Genomic DNA, 20645 nt, shown 5'->3' with positions numbered 1-20645 from the left:
ACAACATTTTTGTAGTTAAATTTTATTTATAAAAATGTTGTTGATTCAACAGTATTTTTTTCTCAGTGTTCAGATTCATCAATCACGTATTACTCAATGAATGTTGTTTAATTATTAATTTACGAGAAACTAAATCACAATGTTACTTTTACAAACTTTTTATTTGCTTTTGTTAAATTTGTCTCATTTCTTGCTAAATATATAAATATATATATATACGCTGTTCGCGGCTCTAAATCAACAGAATTTTAATTTGCGAATTAACTTAAAAATATCGAAAATTCCGAAATTTAAAAAGTTGTGACAAATCTCACTCTTTCGGTGATAAAAATTGACTCGATATTTTATGTCGGACAATGATTTCATTCTCGAATTCTGGAATGCTTTATAAGGACATTGATTTATTCGTATTCGATAACATTACGTTTGTGTGCAATCGCGATTACCTCAAGTTATCATTTTATTTTACTCCCGTTATTTCTTGCGTAAATACAAATCAATTTTCGCCAATGATCGCTCTCTTCTGACATGTAAAATTTCTTTTCCCTTTATTAATTGTATCGACTTAAATAAATCAGTTGCATATAAATTCAAATATAGAACAAAGCGTATAAAGCGTGACAAATAATTTTAAAAGAATCGATGTTATGAAAAGATGTTTTATTTTTAGACAAGTGATTGAAATATTTCTCTGGCGGTTTTATTAGAAAAAAAAGAATTATATTTATATACATATATATTAATAGCTTAAAATCTGTTAAACCTACGTATAATCCTTGTATAATTCTCTCAGATACAGTATATATTATATATATATCTATATTTTATATGTATACTGTATCTGAGAGAATTATACAAGGATTATACACATACGTAGATTATCAGATTCAAGGCTTGCGAATTGAGTATCTTATGAAATTCAGCGCTACTGACGCGTGTATAGTGCTATTATAAACGGAAACGGATATTAAATTTGCTTTGCTGCTCCGCAACTTATGCGGGTAGCGCACAAGAGAGATGAACGATTTACTTTTCTGAGATCACGTTCTTTCCTGTACACAGATACGAGGCTGATTACAATCGCGCGCATTGAGGAGCGGAGGAATGCATAATCCTTGCTTCAAAGAAATTCTGCGTTGAGGTCGCACCCAAGTACGGCCATGGCCGTAGAAAGAGGAGAAAAAGAAGAGTCACAAACTTTTAACAGCGTACCGATCATTGCGGAAATGCCGAGCGTCTCCAAGGAGCTTCACGTCGCGAATAACTTATGTTTGTGATTTATTTGACAACGTCTGATTCATTCGACTAAATCCACCACTACGCATCGGCGTCTGTGAAGTGACACTTGTGTCATTTATTTACGCGAATACGCGAACATGACTCGAATAAATGTACGATTGAACGAATGATTTATCTACGTACGTGATTTATCTGGTCGAATTCCACATCGATCGATGAATGCCTATAATACAATGCAACGGAACGTCAATATTAGAAACAAACCGGCACTAATTAAATCGCTTACGCGGCGTATAATTTCGCACTCGAACGACGATCCGCGACATTCAAGTTATATCGCGTCAAAGATGCAGTAAAAAAGAATTTAAATATGAATCTCGCTGTGTCGATGATTGTCGCTTGGCTGGCGTCGATGAGCGACGCGCTCGACAATGGGGTGGCCGATTACTACTCGTTCACGGACAACGACAGAGATGATCTCGAGTACGTCAACGCGACGAATTGTACAAACGACTACTGTATCCCGGATGAGGATTACATCGGGTTAATGGTGCAACATATATTCCCTAAATTCTCCGATTGGGTGCTGATCGCTATGCACAGCGTCGTTTTTGTGATCGGTATAATCGGCAACGCGCTCGTCTGCATGGCCGTCTATCGAAATCATTTGATGCGAACGGTGACGAATTATTTTATTGTCAATCTGGCGGTGGCCGATCTCCTCGTCCTGCTCATTTGTCTACCGCCGTCGGTTCTATGGGATGTCACGGAGACCTGGTTTCTCGGATTAAAGCTTTGCAAGGCCGTGCCTTATCTCCAGGTAAGCATTTATTTTCGTAAGAATTACCGAAACATTTCCGCTTCTTAATATCTTCCGAATATTGATTTCGAATTTCAGATCGAAGCAGAAAATATATATATGTATGTATGTCGTGTTTATTTCGGCAACAAATAATATAACTAATTGTTGGATTAAATATAGTTATAAAAGCTCTCCTGAATTTAATCAAATCGAGGTAAAAATTGACAATAAGAGCCAAGCGCAGTAAATTGGACGCATATATTTTATTGTAAATATAAAATATGCATGATCAATATAAATTTATATTGATATTTAATATATTTGAAATATCTTTTAAATAATATATTAAATTATCTTTAATTTTGATTAAATTAATTTTGGAATAAAAAATCAAAACTTTCCAAAATGACATTTACATCCAAATATATATCTTGTGATCCATAATCATCTTAACAATTTAAATACTCGTACTAATTAAATGAAAAACGTCTTATAACTCTTCTTAAATTAACTTACTTTGTTAGTCAACTCGTTAAGTCCCGGTTTCTAATACCCGTTTGCAAGGAAAATTGGAAATGTGCTTGGTTCACAAATTGCTTTTTCCAAATTGTCTCACGCGGTTGATAAATAGAGATTATCCTCTTTCGGCAATAAATTCTCTTACAACCTTCTTGGACCTAACCCCGGCTTACTCTTACAATTAGATTTCAGATTGTTATACAGTGAGAAATAAAATTGCTTGGGTAAAAACAAGATTGATGTGGTGCGCCTCGTTCAAATTAATTAAACCTTTTTTTTCTATAAAATTCAACAATCGCAAAATTTTTAAAATACTGTCGTACATAAATTTGCATGTTATTTATTATATTTTAGCGTTATCAATATTGTTATTAAATTATGATATAAACGAATAATTTCAATCTAATTATTTTTTATATGTAAATTTTTGATTATTTAAAAGCTCTATCACGATTTAAATAACTCGTGGTGTAGTACGTACACATTATAATAATTCATAACATATATATTATAAAGAATTTCTCGCGCTTTTATTTCGAAAAGGAACACCTTCATCCGCTATCATGTTCTCACATCTTCTCAAGTTTTGTTCGAAAACTTTTCGATATGGATGACGAAAACGAATTCTCTAACATGCACGCATATGGAAATTCTTTAGAGTATTAAGAATGATAGGAATCCAAATGAAGAGTCGTGAGTCGGCGATTTTTAAGCGTGTTCACGTAGAAAAATTACGATTTAATCCGTCTATATATATTACTCGATTTCCTAGAATAATATCCTAGAATATATATCAGAAAGCGCGAATTTCACGGAGACGCTGATTCGTGAGGTACGTAATAAAACTAATATTCGACATCGTGATAAAAATTGATATTCGACATTCGCGAACACATCACGTACATTTCGTTTATGATTCCCGCAATTTTTAGGAAATACTATAGTTTTCCCAAACGCGTCTCGGAATTCACAATCACATTGAAAAGGAAGTCAAGTGAAGTACATTTTGTCAAACTAGTTTCCGTCTCCGTTTTTTAGTTTATTCTGATATCGATCGCCACGGCTACCACGTGCACGATCTTGGAAAATAAAATCCTTGAAAATTGAAATATAATGTATTTGCTATTTAACATGCAATGTTTGTTTTATAAAAATGTATCGAATTTTTCCAATTAAATAAAGTAGCCTTATATACATAATCTTTTCAGTTTTATATAATCATAATTTAATATACTAAAGAAATATTTTTTTTATATTTAGTATATATAAAAATCCATGTGTGTATGTGTGTGCATAAATGTACATGTTTTTAGTATGTATTAATATATGTGTACATAATACTGTACATAATACTGTACACGTTAAAGTCAAATTACGACTTCCTATTTATTTTTAGGTTGAGGATATTTTGGCATTTAGCCCGAAACTTGTTCAAATGTATACTTTCGTATCTCATTAACATATTAACCCTTTAACGGACTATGTTATGGAATGAAGGCCGAATGATACGCTAGCTGCATGTATAATTTTAACCTTTACGTATCTAGATGCGATATAAAATTCAACTGCAGTCTCACGGGGAATAAAGATGTTCCTATCTAAGGAAAAGTACTATCGTAAAATGCTATTATAATATAGCACATAATTGAAAATAAATAACAAAAAAGGAAAAAAAATGGATAAAATATACCAGAATGAAATAAACAGTATAACTTTAACAGAACTTTGCTTAAAAATCACGTCGGTTCGGTTAATTGGCGATTCAGGTTACATTCGTTCACCACGAATTTAACGCGCAGCTATAAAAAAGATACAATATGAAATTACCTATACATATTTATGATATATACATGTGGATTCATGCAAACTTTCTCATCAGCACGCAATGTTGATAAACCAGTCATGTAATAAAAATCCTTTTCGCTCAGGTTGCAGTTAAATTAATTACTATTATCGTATTATACTACTTTAATTGAGAATTGCTCTTTCGAACGAGTTCCGCTAATACCCTATGTATGTTTATTTAAGTGCACGGTTAACTTCATTTGGCCAATGTTGTGCTTCGCAATGAAATTCTTTAGCGAATCAATTTAAATTCGACAATTAATTAGCTTATTATTCAAATTTTTACTGTTTTAATACGTTTAATAGTGTTATTATAAAATATGAACAAATAATTAAAGCTTCTTGAGTATCATTATAACAATATTACGCAATGTATAAATTGAAACAATTTAATGGTTTTACTTCTCGTGTATTCGATGAAATAAGCTTGCAAATATATAAAATGTTATTTATTCAAGTTTAATACAAGTTAATATTAAAAAAATAAGTATAACAATAATAAAAAATTGCAATACTTAATATATGTATACAACTATTATAATACAGCTATTTAGATAAATATTTAAAATTTATATAACATTTTATATATCTTTTTGATCTAAGCTATACTTACGTTAATTCGCCTTGCGAATATAATACGAATGATCTTTTAGAATGAATTAATAATAATATCGGAAGTTTGAATGTAAAAAGGAAGTATTAAAGTATATCTGAATATTAGTTTCTCAAGTGTGCGACAGATGGCTTACCGAGCTACATTTATCTCGCATTTATTTTTCGATATGAAGAGTTTATAAGACCCCGAGGAGAACCAGACCGACCAAAAAGGGTGCTCGCTACTTCAATAGCGCGTCATGTCGGCTTAATGTCGGCGTGGCGGGGTATGGCCATCAAGACATACCCAGTACATAATTTTTGTGAATGCGAGGCTGTTGGCTGCCAATCAAGCACCGACGCCTCCGCCTAAGCTTTACATCAAACAATATACCTACATCTTTGACAATAATTTTTATGCAATATGTCTTTTATCTTCTCTTTAGCTCATTAATTTTTAGATATATTAAGATTATATAAGTATATATATATCGATACATTAATATCTGAATAAAAATATTTGGATCTAGAACGAAAAGAATATATTACATGCTCTTGTTTAAAGATCGTTGATATTTCAAAACGAAATTTCTCTAAAATACAAAAGAATTTTATATATATATATATATATATATAATATATTATTAATATATTATATATAATATCATATATTATTATTATATAATCTTAATATGTCTAAAAATTAATAAGTAGTTTCAGAAGATAAAATACATGTTAAAAGATCATTGTTAAAAGATGTAGATATCATTTTTATTTTATATAAAGCGCAGCTAAAACCTTTTGATGCTTAATTAGCAAATTAGTCTCATATTCACAAAAATTAAGTATTATTTTTATACAATAATATAATTAATAGTAATAATAGATATTGATAATCTATAAAGAGTTATATAAAACTAGAAATAAATTTGATGTAGTATTAAAATATGCATACCCCCCATATAAAATTTTTCATGCACTAACTTTGTCAATAGTTTAAAGTTTCAACCCAGTTAAACTGCATTCTTTCAGATGAGATACGCGAGGGCTCTTTGGCAATTCAAATTCAGACGTATGCGCGTAAATGAAAAATTTATAAAATATACGGCCTACTAACTCTTCTCAGAGGAAAATTTTACATAACACAATTAAATTCCGATTGAGTTACATACGTCATTCTGAACATGCAAAATATATGTACATATTGATGTCCTCAATCAAATCGTAAAATTGTATTCCGTCAAAAAGGAAATAGGAGAGAAATGCAATGTTGTAAACAAAACTTTTTTAATATAAAAAAAAATAAAATTCATACATAAAAAAAATTATTAAAAAAAATATTCTTATCGAGATTACATTTAATAAAGTCCATTATTGATACTATTATAGATATTAAATAATTAAAAGATTCGAAAATGTAAAGTAAAATATTTTAATTAAAATTTTATTTTTGAAAGAATTAAATTTTTTAATTGAAAAAAAGAGAAATACAAAGCGAGAAAAGAAGAAATGATAATATATTTTTTTCTGTTTCAGAGTCATAAAAATAAAATTTAAAAAGGTACAGATAATTTTATGAGAGAAAAAGAGAGATATATAGGTATATAATAAACTTTATCACAATCTCAAATATTTTCTATTCATTTTTAAAGTAGAATGTTGCATTTTTTATTCATACTTTGATAATCGTTATTAAGACACTTTGAAAGACTTATCACGAGGTAGTTAAAAGAGTTATCTACAATTTCAGTTTTCTATTACCCAATATATTATAGTTTCCAAGTGCGAGCTTATTATTCTTGTTATCTTGTTATTTTTCTTTTTTGGTCTTTTCTTTGTGTTTTAATATATTATTATAATTTCGAAGATACAATTCTAAAAAAGAATCAATTTCTCGATTTTATATCTTTTTAGATATAATCTTATCTATATATTTGTATATATATATATATATATATATATATATATATATAATTATATAGTCTTCTGAAGTTAAAAGGCAAAATGTGCGTACAGTAGAACTCAACGATATAATAAATATTATTTCAATTGATTACTTTTATGCAACACGACGAGAAATCGATGTATGTCGTTTATCTTTTCATCTATGAGCAAGCACGCACTTTTGCAGATGTCATAAATGACATATGTTGTACCGGTATATCGATCCTATATGTAACTTGGGAAATATGATATCGTCTGTTATTGCATATTCATAATTATCACGATACTTCTCTCAAATGTGACAAAAATGCAAATTTATTACATGCAAAAGATTAATTAATCATATAAGTTACTTGTATGTGTTATCAAGATTGGACATTATTCTCATAAAATTTATATAATAATAATCTTTTATATAAATCGTAATATAAAAAATTATTATTACATTCTCAATATATATTTACAATTTCAATAAGTTATTTTCGAAAAATAAATAAATCTAATTGTTATTAAAATAAATTGTAGTCAAAGAAATCGTTAATAAAGTTAATCGATATAAATGTACATTCAAAATATATACAAGTAAAATGGCAAAAAACGATTTTTATCCGGAAGTATGTTACGTAATATAAATTACATAATATAAATTGTTTCTGTGCAAACTTCTCCGTTCATTCGATCGTTTGAAACCTTAAAATTCAATGGAAATAATATATTTCAAAAGTGAGAGAAATTAACTTAACGAATACCTTTCCAACTCGCATTGTAGAGTAAATTTATAACGCTAATTCATTATAGCATTCATAAAAGAATTCGCGTGTTATTATTGCGCTTGATTATAAAAGTTTCGATTAGACGGATACGTGCTCGTGCATGTAAATTCTATTTGTTATGTTCATTCCTGTATCCGCAGAATGCATTGCAGCGTCATGTAACGCCAAACAAAATGTTTGTCCCCACGTGCCCGTTGCATTGCATTCCTTAAAACGACGGTACGTTATTCGCAACGATAATCCGCGACACGCTAAAATGGATTAAGCGATTAGAGACACGTGAGGGAGGATAACGTTCATTTCTTCTGTTATTACCTGAGACTTGAGCATTTTACGACATTGGGATATAAAGTCACATTTTAGATGACCTAACTAGTATCAAAGTGTTTATGAGTCAATACTATCAGGATTTGTCATGTTAGTGTTATGCAACCGTATGATATACGAAGCAGTCCCGATATTCACGCGTCACGTAACACTGCCGAATAAAAATTGTGAGAATAACGCTCGTGGAATTCGGAACAAACGAACTTTATCACCATTATTCCGTCCCGTAGATCGAGAACGGAAATACTAGGCGCGTTGGTGGAAAGCCGGCCGCGTTATATCGATCTGTCCGTGCGCGCGATTCGAGAGGAAGTCATGCAGACCGAGCGTTTGTGGCTGTTCCAATTTTCGCAAAGATCGCATTGTAATTGACCCTGTTGAAAATTATATCGGATAATGTAACGCAATTACCGCATACGTATATTACACAAATCGCTGACGCTGCGAGTACCGCAAATACACTGCGTTAATCCTTTCGTTCTTAAGCTTTGAGCTAAATTAAATTAAATAAAAGTTTAACAATGCGTGTGAAAATCGAAAAATGTACATTTTTAGGAAAATTAATCATACATCTGCTATGCTAAAAAAATATTACATCCTATCAGTACAAATTGTTTTCAATTTTACTTAAAAATCTTAAATAATCTCTTTCATCTAGGACATTTTTTTTAAATTTTTAGTTTGATTTAAAAAAATATTTTCTCTGTATTTTTATAATTATAAAAAAAAATTTTTTAATATTTATCTCCTGTAGTCTCTTCTATCGTTAAATTTTGACTGGGATTGGAGTACTTAATACTAACAAATGCTGATCGTTAATTTATGCGATTCAATATCCAAGTGAATATTAGATTATTCCATTCGAACACAAATTCCATTCATTTTTTCGGTAATTTACGAATAAAAGATTAAAAGGAAAAACTACGATAAATCATAACGACGCGAAAAAAAAAACAGTTGATGCGTGCAACAGCCTATTCGTGTTGCAAAGTCGTCTGAGTATAATTTACGATGTTAAGCTAGCATAATATCGACTCGTTTTATCATCCATTGTTTTAGGATACTTTATCAGCGTCTAGAACAAAGATGCCGCGAAATGGTAATTATTGTATCATTTATATAGCGAGATCGATATTTCTCAACTAATTCAATCTAAGGATAATAATTAAACCTTCGAACATTGAAATTTATTTTGTTATATCGAAGGAAAAATTGACTTTAAATTCGTTGAAGAAAATTATTAAAAAGGAGTATAGTGTGATATATTCTTTACGATAAATATTCATGTTTAATTTATTATGTATTCATTAAACGAAAATATTTATAAACTTATATTTGATTGTTCCTTCTAAATTTTCTCATTATTTTGTCATTTGTCCTCATTACGACGAAAGGTAATTTTCACGTCGGCAAATACATCGCGTGTGTATATAATTGTACATAAAAAATCATTTCCTCTCACTAACGAGTCTCGGCGAAATAATGCAAGCCATTAATGCTTTTACCGCGAACTCTATGCAGTTGCAGCACCAAAGCCGACAGCGACAGCAAAGGCAATCGCACACCGGCCAGCGTCGTTCGATAAATTAATCGGAGACCTTTCCGCGATATAACACGTGTAATATAACGTTTCACGACACGGATGAAAAATTCGTAAACGTACGTATAGGATAGAGTGACGTATAGAGTCACTAAAAGTGACCGAAAAATTTGAAGATACATTTTGGAGATATATTTTGGAGATATATTTTTGTGCAAAATTTGAAGGTAAAAAGTATCGACTTAAAGCAGATAAATATTTCAAATTAGAGATTTATATATATATATAAAAGAGATTTTTATATAATTTTATATTAAAATTTTTTTTTTGTAAAGATGCTTATTGTGGTGCAACTTTATTTCGATTCACTTTAAAGTGGCAAAATTCTTCAGCTGCTACAAAAACTGTATTATTTCCATTTTATTAATTACAAAGAGGGATTTTTCAAATTTATCAATGTTCACAGTAAGATGTAAAGCTTTATATTTCATATTAATTTACAATGAAACATGTCGGCAAAAAATGTAAAATTATATAAAAATTCAAAAAATGTCATACATGTATGTGTGTGTCTATGTAGTTTTTTAATTGGATGCAGTTGTGCAATATAAAATCACGTGCAAGTACTAAGAGTGTTTACAAAATGCCATGGCATAAAAGATTTTGTTGGAATAATAAAATATAAAAATATAATTCGTGCCTCGTGCACAATGAATTAAATTCCAACGAAAAAATTAATTTCATTGGAAGCATATGTACTGACATCCACGTGTGGCTCGCATAGCCAATGTAATTTACATCATTCATATAAAAATATATATAAAGTAATAAAATATAAAAATAAAACATAAAAAGTTTTACACATACATATATGCAAAAATAGTATAATTAATATTATTTCTACATAAATTTTAATAACTCTGTTTTTATATAGAATATAATGGCATATAATTTTATTTTTAGCTAAAAAAATTTTGAAAAAATTTTGAAAACCACATTATAAATAAAATTTATTTCCGCTAACCTGATATTCCTACTACGCGAAATCAAATTCACATGTATGGCATAATCAAATGTTAATTTGTTGCTAATTTGTTGTTGAATTTATTACTCCTAACGTATGGCAATGCTAATTTTCCCAACAAGAGTGAAGGTATTAAAATAGTTAATTGTTCTTTTTTAATTTTATATTAAAATGTTTCCTGAATTAAGGATTTTCAAGATATATTATTTTAAAAATTAATAAATTTTCGCAAAATAAATTTTTTTTTCAGTTATTAAAAAAAATTATTTTTTAAGTTTACTTCGAGCTAATAAAAACAATTTAACATTTACAACTGATTAACTGATACAATAGCCGAATTGTAAAGTAACATAAAATATTAATATATTATATATATGTATACATTATAACTAATGTAAATTATTATATAAATATATCCTAATTACATAAAGCAATGTTCAAGATAATTACTATTTCAAAAAGTAATTATATCACATATAAAATTCAATGTTTATTTTTTAAAACAAATATTAATAAAAGAAATTATAGAATTTAAAGAAAAAATTATATTAGAGAGCGATTGAGCGTACACTCTTTAATCACTGGAATACGACAATCGCGCAATATTTTATATAGCATTCTGTTAATCGCACACAATATGTCCTTTATGTTATATTGCAACGAGAAACGAAAATTACGATCAATTACATGAAATTACGATCTGCTCGGCGGGTCAAAATTGCGGCCAAACTCACACAATGTGCAAATAAATTTGTGTTACTAACGAATAGTATACGTATGCATTTTGCATAGCAATTTTACTATCTCGCATTTTGTTAAATAACTGAATCAATATATATGCAAATTAAAATTAAAGATAAATGTCTCGAAAATGCGATATCGAAGAATGTATCGTCGTTTTGCCGCGATAGATTTCGATTCATATAAATTACGTGTGTTTCAAAACATCCTCGATATACAAGTGCCGAATTTATGTGATATATATGATTAAGAGAAATATACGATTAAGATAAAATAACTATATTAAACATCGCAGTGATGTATTCGAATCAATACGTAAAATTTTGTAAATTCAAAAATAACATCGGCATTTTTACCCCATTCTGTGCGATACTATACGAGTTGATTACAAATTAAGACGCGATAATCGCGAAAATTGATTTTTTGCACTTATTAAGAATCAGAGTGTTCACAGGATCATTTTGGCATCTCTTAGTATTTATCCCGATATACTTCAAGATATAATACGATGACATAGGGAGCGTCTAGCGTTGCTACCTTTCTGCTCGAATCTCGTCGCGTGCATGATAACAATATACGATCCGAGTGTAACAATAACACTATACGCCGTGCTTTACAAAACTAACAAGGGGAGTGTCAGACGTGCCCATCACCGATTCAAACGGCGATTTTTTTATGAGTAGTACTCATTGTCAGTAAGAAACAAATTCTGTTAAAGCGAGAGAACGCGCTTCTCAAGCATTCGTCTGAAAAAAAATATTAAAGATTTCGAATCTCCCCGTGTGTGACTTATTTTTTTTCTTTTATTTTTTATAATTTATTTTTTTTGTTCCCAGCAACATTTTAACATTAAATAAATAAATATTACGCGAGTTTTTTTAATGATTGACATTTAATTTTTAACATTTTGTTCCATATATTTTAAAGAAAATTCGTGCACACACACCCAAGCCACACACATCCAATATTTTTTTTCAGACGAATGCTTGAGAAGCGCGTTCTCTCGCTTTAACAGAATTTGTTTCTTACTGAGTACTACTCATAAAAAAATCGCCGTTTGAATCGGCGATGGGCACGTCTGACACTCCCCTTGTAAGTTCAAATAGCGTGTGATAAATTGTCACGAAATATTTAACATATTGCAAAATAAAAATTTCATTCAGAATATTATATTTTTTACATTACTGAACATTAATAAATGATAAATGTATCACGGCTTTTCCTATCTACTTGAATCACTTGATTCTATGATTCGTGTATCATTTCGCTTTCTCAATCCAAAAATAATATGCAAATTACATTTAAATCGATAAAGAATTTCAACTGCATCTTGAAAAATATTTAAAGGAATAAGTACTGTCCGCGGAAAAAAATTTTGCAATGAACTAATTTACAATTTTTATAAACTGTTGCTTCAATTTTTATTTGAAATATACATATAAATCGCACAAAATATAATTGCTTTGATAAATAGCCGTTGTCTCGAGTGTGCCCACGAGTTACCAATTCTGAGAGTTAATTAATCGCGCGGGTTAATAATCTCCAATTATTCACAGTGAATGGTTGAGTTTCGCATTTCCTAGTACTTGTCGCAATCATATTTCGTGATATCGTATTATCTTTCGAAGTACGATCACGACAAGTAGTAGAAAATGAAATCTGATTATTCAACGAATAATTGGAACTTATTAAGTCGCGTTATTAATTAACTCCTGTGATTGATCAAGTCATAAACGAGACGATATCGAAGCAATAATATTTCGTACAATTTATACATTTCATAATCAAAGCAACAACTTATAGAAATTATAAATTATTGTTTCATTGCAATCGTTTTTTTTTACAGATAATTATTTCTTTAAATAAGTTCAAATTTAAATATTTTTTGTCACGTGTCTTGAATTTTTTGTGTTTTATTTAAATGTAATTTTTTAATTATTTTTGAATTGAAAAAAACGGAATATACAAGTCGTGAAATTGAATGACTCAAATTAAGAAAAACGATCGATATGTATCAATCAATTATAAATAATTTATCTAAAATTACAGAACAGAACATTACATACACTGTTTGTATAACAACTATCTGTTTCATATCGTATTAAATTTCTATTAAATTTCGTATTAAATTTCATAATATAATATAATTGACAATTTTTTATTGTGTGTGTAGGTATATGTGTGTGTGTGTGTTCACGAAATACGATCGTTTGACATTTCTCTTACATTTAATATTTATTTATTTTAATATTTATTTATTATTATTATTTATTTCCAATTGTACTTCAAGATATAATTGATGACACGGAGCACCTAGCGACACTAATACCTTTCTGCTCGAGTCTTGCCGCGCGAATGACGATATAAGCGATACGAACCGCGTATATATGTAACAATACATGCTTTGTACGCCGTACAAAACGAGAGGGTCGATCATAACAAGTTAACTATTACATATTGTTCGGTGTTTATTTCTTGCGCGAGCCATACATATGTACACACATACATATGTATAACGCTTTATTGTGTTCACGTACCATGATCCTGTCATTCACGCAGCGGGACTCGAGTGAGCAGATAGCGAGACGCTTTGTGTGTCGTAATATTATCTCTTGAAATGTAATCGCAAATATTAAGAGATATGTCAATGCCATTATGTACGATTATTACACTTAGTGATTATCAGGTGGACGATTAATTAATTATCTCGAATTATTTAGTCATTAACTTGCATTGTATTGCACAGAATCAGAGTTAACATTTCCGATGTCAGTTTCGCGTTTCTCAGTCATTAATAAAACGTCACAAGTACAAAACAATTTGACTAGAGTAACTCTCTGCGACGTATTTAATTAATAAGTACAGTTGTTAATGACTTTATATTTATTATTTAGTCGCGTATCATAAATTCGGCGCTTATCATCCATAATTTAATTTTAAAACGTGTAGTTTGTGTATTCATTTAATCGAAATCTAACAATAATTAAGTCAGCATATTCTGGATAGATATTCTTGGATAGATATTCTGTAAATGTTTCATTATTTCATTTTAATGTGTATATCTATTCTCTATTCATTGTGTCGTAATAGTTATTAAGAAAGATAACATCGTGCGAATTTGGCAAATCATTAATTTCGTGTAATTATGATTTTCGCGATTCGTTGCAATATAAAATAAAATGAGCATTAAGTGCGATTAATGTCAGGAATGCTATATAAAATGCCGCGCGATTATTGCATTCTGATAATTAGCACACGTGCGATAATTAGACGTGTTTTTACGAATAAATATCGTGCAAATGCTCCATGAAAGAACAGCAAAAAATTTAAAAAAAAGGATTAAATATCGGAGGAGATATCAGGCGGATCTAAACACATCTAATTGTGTCCTATATAATTAAATTTTTATATCTCCTTTCAAACACATCTTACAGATCCAAAACTTCTAAAAATGGTAATTGTGATGGTTAATATATTACGTTCCTATATCTGATTACTCGATATCGTTATCGAGACGGTTTAATAAATTCTACACGAGAGTAATATTTTGTATCACGACCCTATATGAAATCGTACGTTTACATGATATGTAAGGTCAGCTTTGTGAGACAGGATACAATGTGTCATCTGCTTCGACGATCAATAAACGTAATTACATTATCTTACAATGTGTAGTTGCTCACTATTGTCCATCTCATTAGACTCTATTCATTACCTTCATGATATTGTAGAACGTAGTTTTAAAGCAGTATATGTATATATATATATATATATATATATATATATATATATATATATATATAAGTACTATCGATTGTATGTACATCAATATACAGCAATTGAGATCAAAGAAAAAAGAATATAAGCACAAATGCTATTTTTAATCGTCACATTGTTATAAGTTATAATTAATCAAAAATCGATATTTAATCGCCTTTTTAAATCTTTTTGTCGAAATGTTTCCGAGAATCGTTTTTTGCCATTTTCCAACTTATTGCAAATCTTTCCACGCAATGTATTTAAAATTTCTCTGAGAATAAAATTTATTCATTTTTGTTTATATGCATAAATAAATTAAAATGATTTGAAGCATATTTTATTCCATTCAAGTCTAATTTAACGTATTAGACGTACATTAGAGAAAATGTAAATAGTAAGTAGAGTTGTTGAGAGAAAGCAAGACCAAAAAGGGTTAATGACGTTCGTATTTGCAAGTCGCAATACGTTTCTAATTTAAGTCTTTAATCTTCTCATTTCGTCTTTCTACTTAGCAACGAGAAACTTTCTCTCTCTCTCTCTTTTTCCCTCCCTCTCTTTCTCTGTCTGAAACTGTCAATTGATTTATCAAAGAGATCGTTTCTAGCCGCGTTACCTGCTTTGTCTACGTTTGTAACTGCCAAACACAATTGAATCGATTGAAGCTAATTTAAAAATTGCAAATTGCATAATATTATATGTTCTTCATAGTCATAATTGAAAATATTTTTTTGAATTAGTAACATAACAATAATTAATCTTTATAGACGGAAATATCATAATATCAGAAAATCATAATTCAGAAAATAATTAATCCAAGGAGTGTTAAAATATCTGCAGCGAAGAAAATTGCCTGAATAATGGCTGTTCTTTAGATATTCATAATAAATGATTGAAGAGATTAATGTAGAAATTTCGCGGAAACAATTTTTTTCATGTGTTGATTGTTATCTTAAATTAAAGATGCAACGAGAACACAAAGAATAGATAAGTGAATTCGAAGTTACTAAAACGAAATTACAAATCCAAACAAACGAATTCGTTCCTATTGAATTCGAATTCAATATAAATTCTTCTTTCAATATAACTTCTTAATTATTATCATATATAAATTCTTCTTTCAATATAACTTCTTAATTATTATCATATATAAATTCTTCTTTCAATATAACTTCTTATAATTTCGTTCCTATTGAATTCGAATTCAATATAACTTCTTCTTTTACGTTGAGATCGTGCATTATTGAGATTAGTTCGATTTCGTTTGTCTAGCTATTTCCCTTCGATTCATATTTCTCCGAGAGAATTCTTCCATATCTTTCCATAAAAAAAAAATTTTTAAATAAAATACAAAAAATAGATAAATATAAATAATCTTTTTAATGTATTTTATCCAACATTTTCTATTTTATTTAAAAAAATTCAAGTTTGAATAATCGAGGAAAAGAAAGAAAGAGAGAGCATGTCTTATCAGATGTAATTAAGGCTCCTGGGTGCTCACCATGGCCATATTGGAATCGTGACGTCAGAGGCGAGAAATAATACGTTGAGATTTCTTAGATGCCATTTCTAAATAAAAACATATTTGCATAAAATAACACTTAAAATCTCTTTAATACACTTCTAAAAAACCCCGAAAACTATTCTTCTCCCTTTATAATCAATTAACAGCTGTAAAATGATCGAGATATCAGACTTTGACATGCGGAATGACTCCGCATGTGCAAAGACCAGACGGACTGGGCTTCATAATATTACATTTTACAGCTGTTGATTGATTATAAAGGGAAAAGGATAGTTTTCGGGGTTTTTTAAGAGTGTGCTAAAGCCATCTGAAGTGCTGTTTCATCGAAATATTTTTTTATTTCGAAATAGCATCTAAGAAATTTTAGCGTTTTCTCGCCTCTGACGTCACGATTCCGACATGGTCGACAAGGTGCCTTAATGTAAGATGAAATAATCCGGTCTTTTCTTGATTGATAATCGCGAGTAAACATTTGCGAATGCAAAAAACAAGCGCGCGGTAGATTGAATAACTATAACATTTTTCATCCGACTAGTACGTGCATTATATAGCAAGATGAGCTACATCGCTTTTTTTAATCCCATATCTGACACGAAACAATTTCGCCAACGTTCGCATTACGATGTTGTGTATATACGGCAATGCGGCACGTTTTAATTAAATCGCGGTTATCACTCGCTATACTTGCACTCACGAGTGTTGTATCCGTCACGCTAGCGCACGTAATTCTTTTGATAACGAAAATAGCACACGTGACATTTGAGACGTCGACGAATTTTTCCCAAAGATTTTCCTACAATTAGACTCGAAAATTTCTAGAACTTTAAATTAATTAATTAAGATTCTCATTATATAAATCAATGCTGCTTCTTTACTTGCACATTTCGACCAGATTCAAAACTTCTAAAAAGATTTCGTGGCTCATTAACAACGAATCGGAACGTGCGTAATTATGGAGCGTGGCAGGAGCATCTTTAGTCTCGGGAGTGTCCGTGTAATAATATACGCAAATGTAATAATATTACCGCGTGAGTATTGAGAGGAGACAATGAGTGTGAGTCATGAAATCTAACCGAGCAAGTAAAAAATTGCATTGATATAAATGAACCGAACAATGATCGTTACGACTCGAATTCTTCGTTCAATTAAATTTTTATAGAAATACTTAATAAATGCGTAATAATACATTGTCGATCATATGTAAAGAAAGCATATTTTATCAAGTAAATTATCAAATTAAAAAAAAAAATTTTTCCGCATAAATGTGCGATTTATTTTTCTTCATTAAAATGTCAAAAGTTTTCAAGCAACTCAAATAAAATTCAAATTATTATAGATAATAAATTAATACATAATACAGTTGCTTTAAACACGAAATTATGAAATTTTAACGTGTGATCAAAATTTCTTATCTTCTTAATGATATTCTATGTACATCAAAAACTTATTTTCACGTAGATACGAAACTTCGGTTTAAGTCGAGATTGCTCTAATGTACTTAAAACGTGCTCGGTGGTTCGCGCGTGTCACTAGCCACATACCTATTAACAACGTAATTTTCTCATCGCGCTCGAAACCACGAGCGTGAGATGAACCAGTACGCTTCAGAGGAGACGTCAAAATATTTCCTGAAAAATTCATCGCAATTGATCGCGTCGCGGGATAGAGATATTGCATGTATAATAAAATATCACTTTGAACGCATCGGAGTTTGCGTTCTTGATAGCATGTCGCAGTATACGCGAATTTATGCGTTTACTGCGTCATATTTTTTTTATTCTCTTCCTCTTTCTTCCTTTTTCTTCCTTTTTCTCTTTTTTTTTTTACGAGAAATCGCGCTCTCGTTGCGATTCGCGTACATTTAACGTCACTGTGCGGCACGAACTTCGACTTGGCTACAATTTAAACGTCGCGGAAGAAAAATGACGCTGCATACGAATCGAAGCGGCAACGTAATTATACGTCTGGCAAATGAGAATGCGTCGATCCTACCTAACTGATAACTATCGATCCATATTACAAGATACTTCAACACTACTAGATATTCTCTTAATCTACGAAAGCGAACTTGAAATTAACGCATGAAACACAAACCATGCTTATACGAAATATTTCAGCAAGAGTCTAATCGAATTAAAAGAATATCCGTATATGATTCTGAAAAAAATGCCTATTTAATAATTTCTAAAAGAATTTCTCATCTCTATCTGCTTGTCATGTTATTGTTAATTACATAGTGGTTTTATTTATATTTCTGTGTTTTTATTATATTTTGTTCTAAATATAATTATTATTCTGTAAATTTAATTTATAATTTCGTTAGAGAATTTTTAAATATAGGTATATTAAGATCTTGGGATATACATATGTGTCGTGATAATATCATAGGGAATAAACAAATAATTCAACGAGTAACAAAATGTGCGTCGAACGTGCAACGACTTATCTCCTCTATGGACTCGTGTTTTGCTGATCTAATTATCATAACGCGGAAGTGCGGTACCAGTTTAAAGTGAGTTCAAACTGCTTGATTGGATTAATGTATCCGCTCTAAGCGTGTACGAACAAACTCATCCGCACGCAGTAATTTCCGCTGTTCCCTCTTCGAAATCCATTTCGCGTTAGACGACGTGATGTCACGATTTAATGCAAGTAATATTCGCATAATTAATAATTAAATTATTTAATATTTTTTTAAATACGTATATGCTTTTTTAAATTTATCATATTTCTTCCATATTAGAAGAACACGCTTTTTCAATTGTAATATCATGAAGAAATATCTAAGAAAGAAATTATCAAATTAACCATAATTAAGAAAATAACGAGACAACGCTTTTAACCTTTCCCACAGCGATTCCGATTATCCTTGCTATATATTTTTCTCTGACATTTCCATAATATGTGGGAAGCGTGTATCAACTCTAATGATCATTGACCTTAATTAGTAGCAGTACTAAAATAGCAGTATTATAAATTTACAGCAATATTCATTGCTGTTTTACTATTCAACATTTACGGATCATTAAAATCAGTTTAGGATCTTCGTCCATTCGTTATAGATATCCAATGCACAGAGCTATCGGCCCTTTAGCTATAATTACACGTCCTTTAGATAGATCCTTTGATGTGGCAAAATTCATAGATCTTGAGTGCCACAATATTGTCCTTGCAATGCAAGAAGCATATTCTACATGCTTTTCAGAGGTGACCTTAACTCTAGAGATTCGTACAATATATATATGCATGATTAAAATATATTAAATCAACGTTTTAAGTAAGAAGAAAATTCAGTGATATCTGAATTTCAAATTTTCAATTCATTTCAACTTCTCGAAAATTTCTTAAGAGATTATATATCACTGCATATATAAAAGCGTTCAAAACTGCAACGATTTCATCTGTAAATAGTTTGATTAATCGTCTGAATCAAAATGAAAGATGGAGCTAATTAAATCTGAAGCAAAAATATATAATCATACAAAAATGCGTTAAAATATTGATAGCTATTAAGTTACTAATGATAAAAAATGAAAAGGTCCTTCCGCGATTTAAGATTCACAATGATGCACATCGTAAAACTTTATTTTGAATTAATTGAAAATTAATTCTTAATTTTTAATATTAAATATTTTGTTATAATTACCAGTTGAAATAAAACATTTGGCAAAATAAATTTTACTTGAAGATAATACTAAATAAATGAGATAAAGTTTTACGATGTGCATCCTTGTGAATTTTAAGTCGCGGGACTGTTTCATTTTCGATCATTAGTATCACAATAATTATCAATACTCTAATGCATTTTTATATGATTACATATTTTTCCTTCAGATTTAATAAATAATTCATTTTTAATATTTCTAACGCATTCTTCCTAACATTATTAATATCATTAATATCATGTGATTGAATATTACAGACATAACATATTATATTACATAATATTTTACAGTGCACTGTAAAAAATATTAATTGTATAATATTTCCATTATTTATTTACATTTCACTTTTAT

The 20645-nt window shown here is 29.8% G+C and overlaps 1 protein-coding gene, 1 long non-coding RNA gene and 1 other non-coding gene across 5 annotated transcripts in view; 2 read left to right on the top strand and 1 right to left on the bottom strand.

Annotated features, from left to right (window-relative positions):
- The window catches only part of LOC145935004 (orexin receptor type 2), a 36687-nt gene that overhangs the window by 3450 nt on the left and 12592 nt on the right, over window positions 1-20645 (top strand). For both annotated transcript variants that reach the window (XR_014425144.1, XM_083035981.1), the window contains exon 2: window positions 1063-2059. Coding sequence is in view for 1 of the 2 variants with exons in the window: in XM_083035981.1 (XP_082892107.1) it covers window positions 1610-2059 (450 nt within the window). In the remaining variant the exon portion in view is untranslated. The remainder of the gene's footprint in view (window positions 1-1062; window positions 2060-20645) is intronic.
- Window positions 1-20645, bottom strand: part of LOC145935011 (uncharacterized) — a 74432-nt gene that overhangs the window by 43330 nt on the left and 10457 nt on the right. The window lies entirely within an intron of this gene.
- LOC145935760 (U11 spliceosomal RNA) lies at window positions 5228-5366 on the top strand. The gene has a single exon (XR_014425276.1). It is a non-coding gene; the product is annotated as a U11 spliceosomal RNA (small nuclear RNA).

Source organism: Prenolepis imparis, unplaced genomic scaffold (genome assembly GCF_030444845.1).
Source record: "Prenolepis imparis isolate NDT839.2.m4 unplaced genomic scaffold, iyPreImpa1.0 SCAF_4, whole genome shotgun sequence".
Taxonomy (NCBI): Eukaryota; Metazoa; Arthropoda; class Insecta; order Hymenoptera; family Formicidae; genus Prenolepis; species Prenolepis imparis.
Note: the sequence above shows the minus strand (reverse complement) of the source record. Positions and strands in the feature narration are given on the sequence as shown.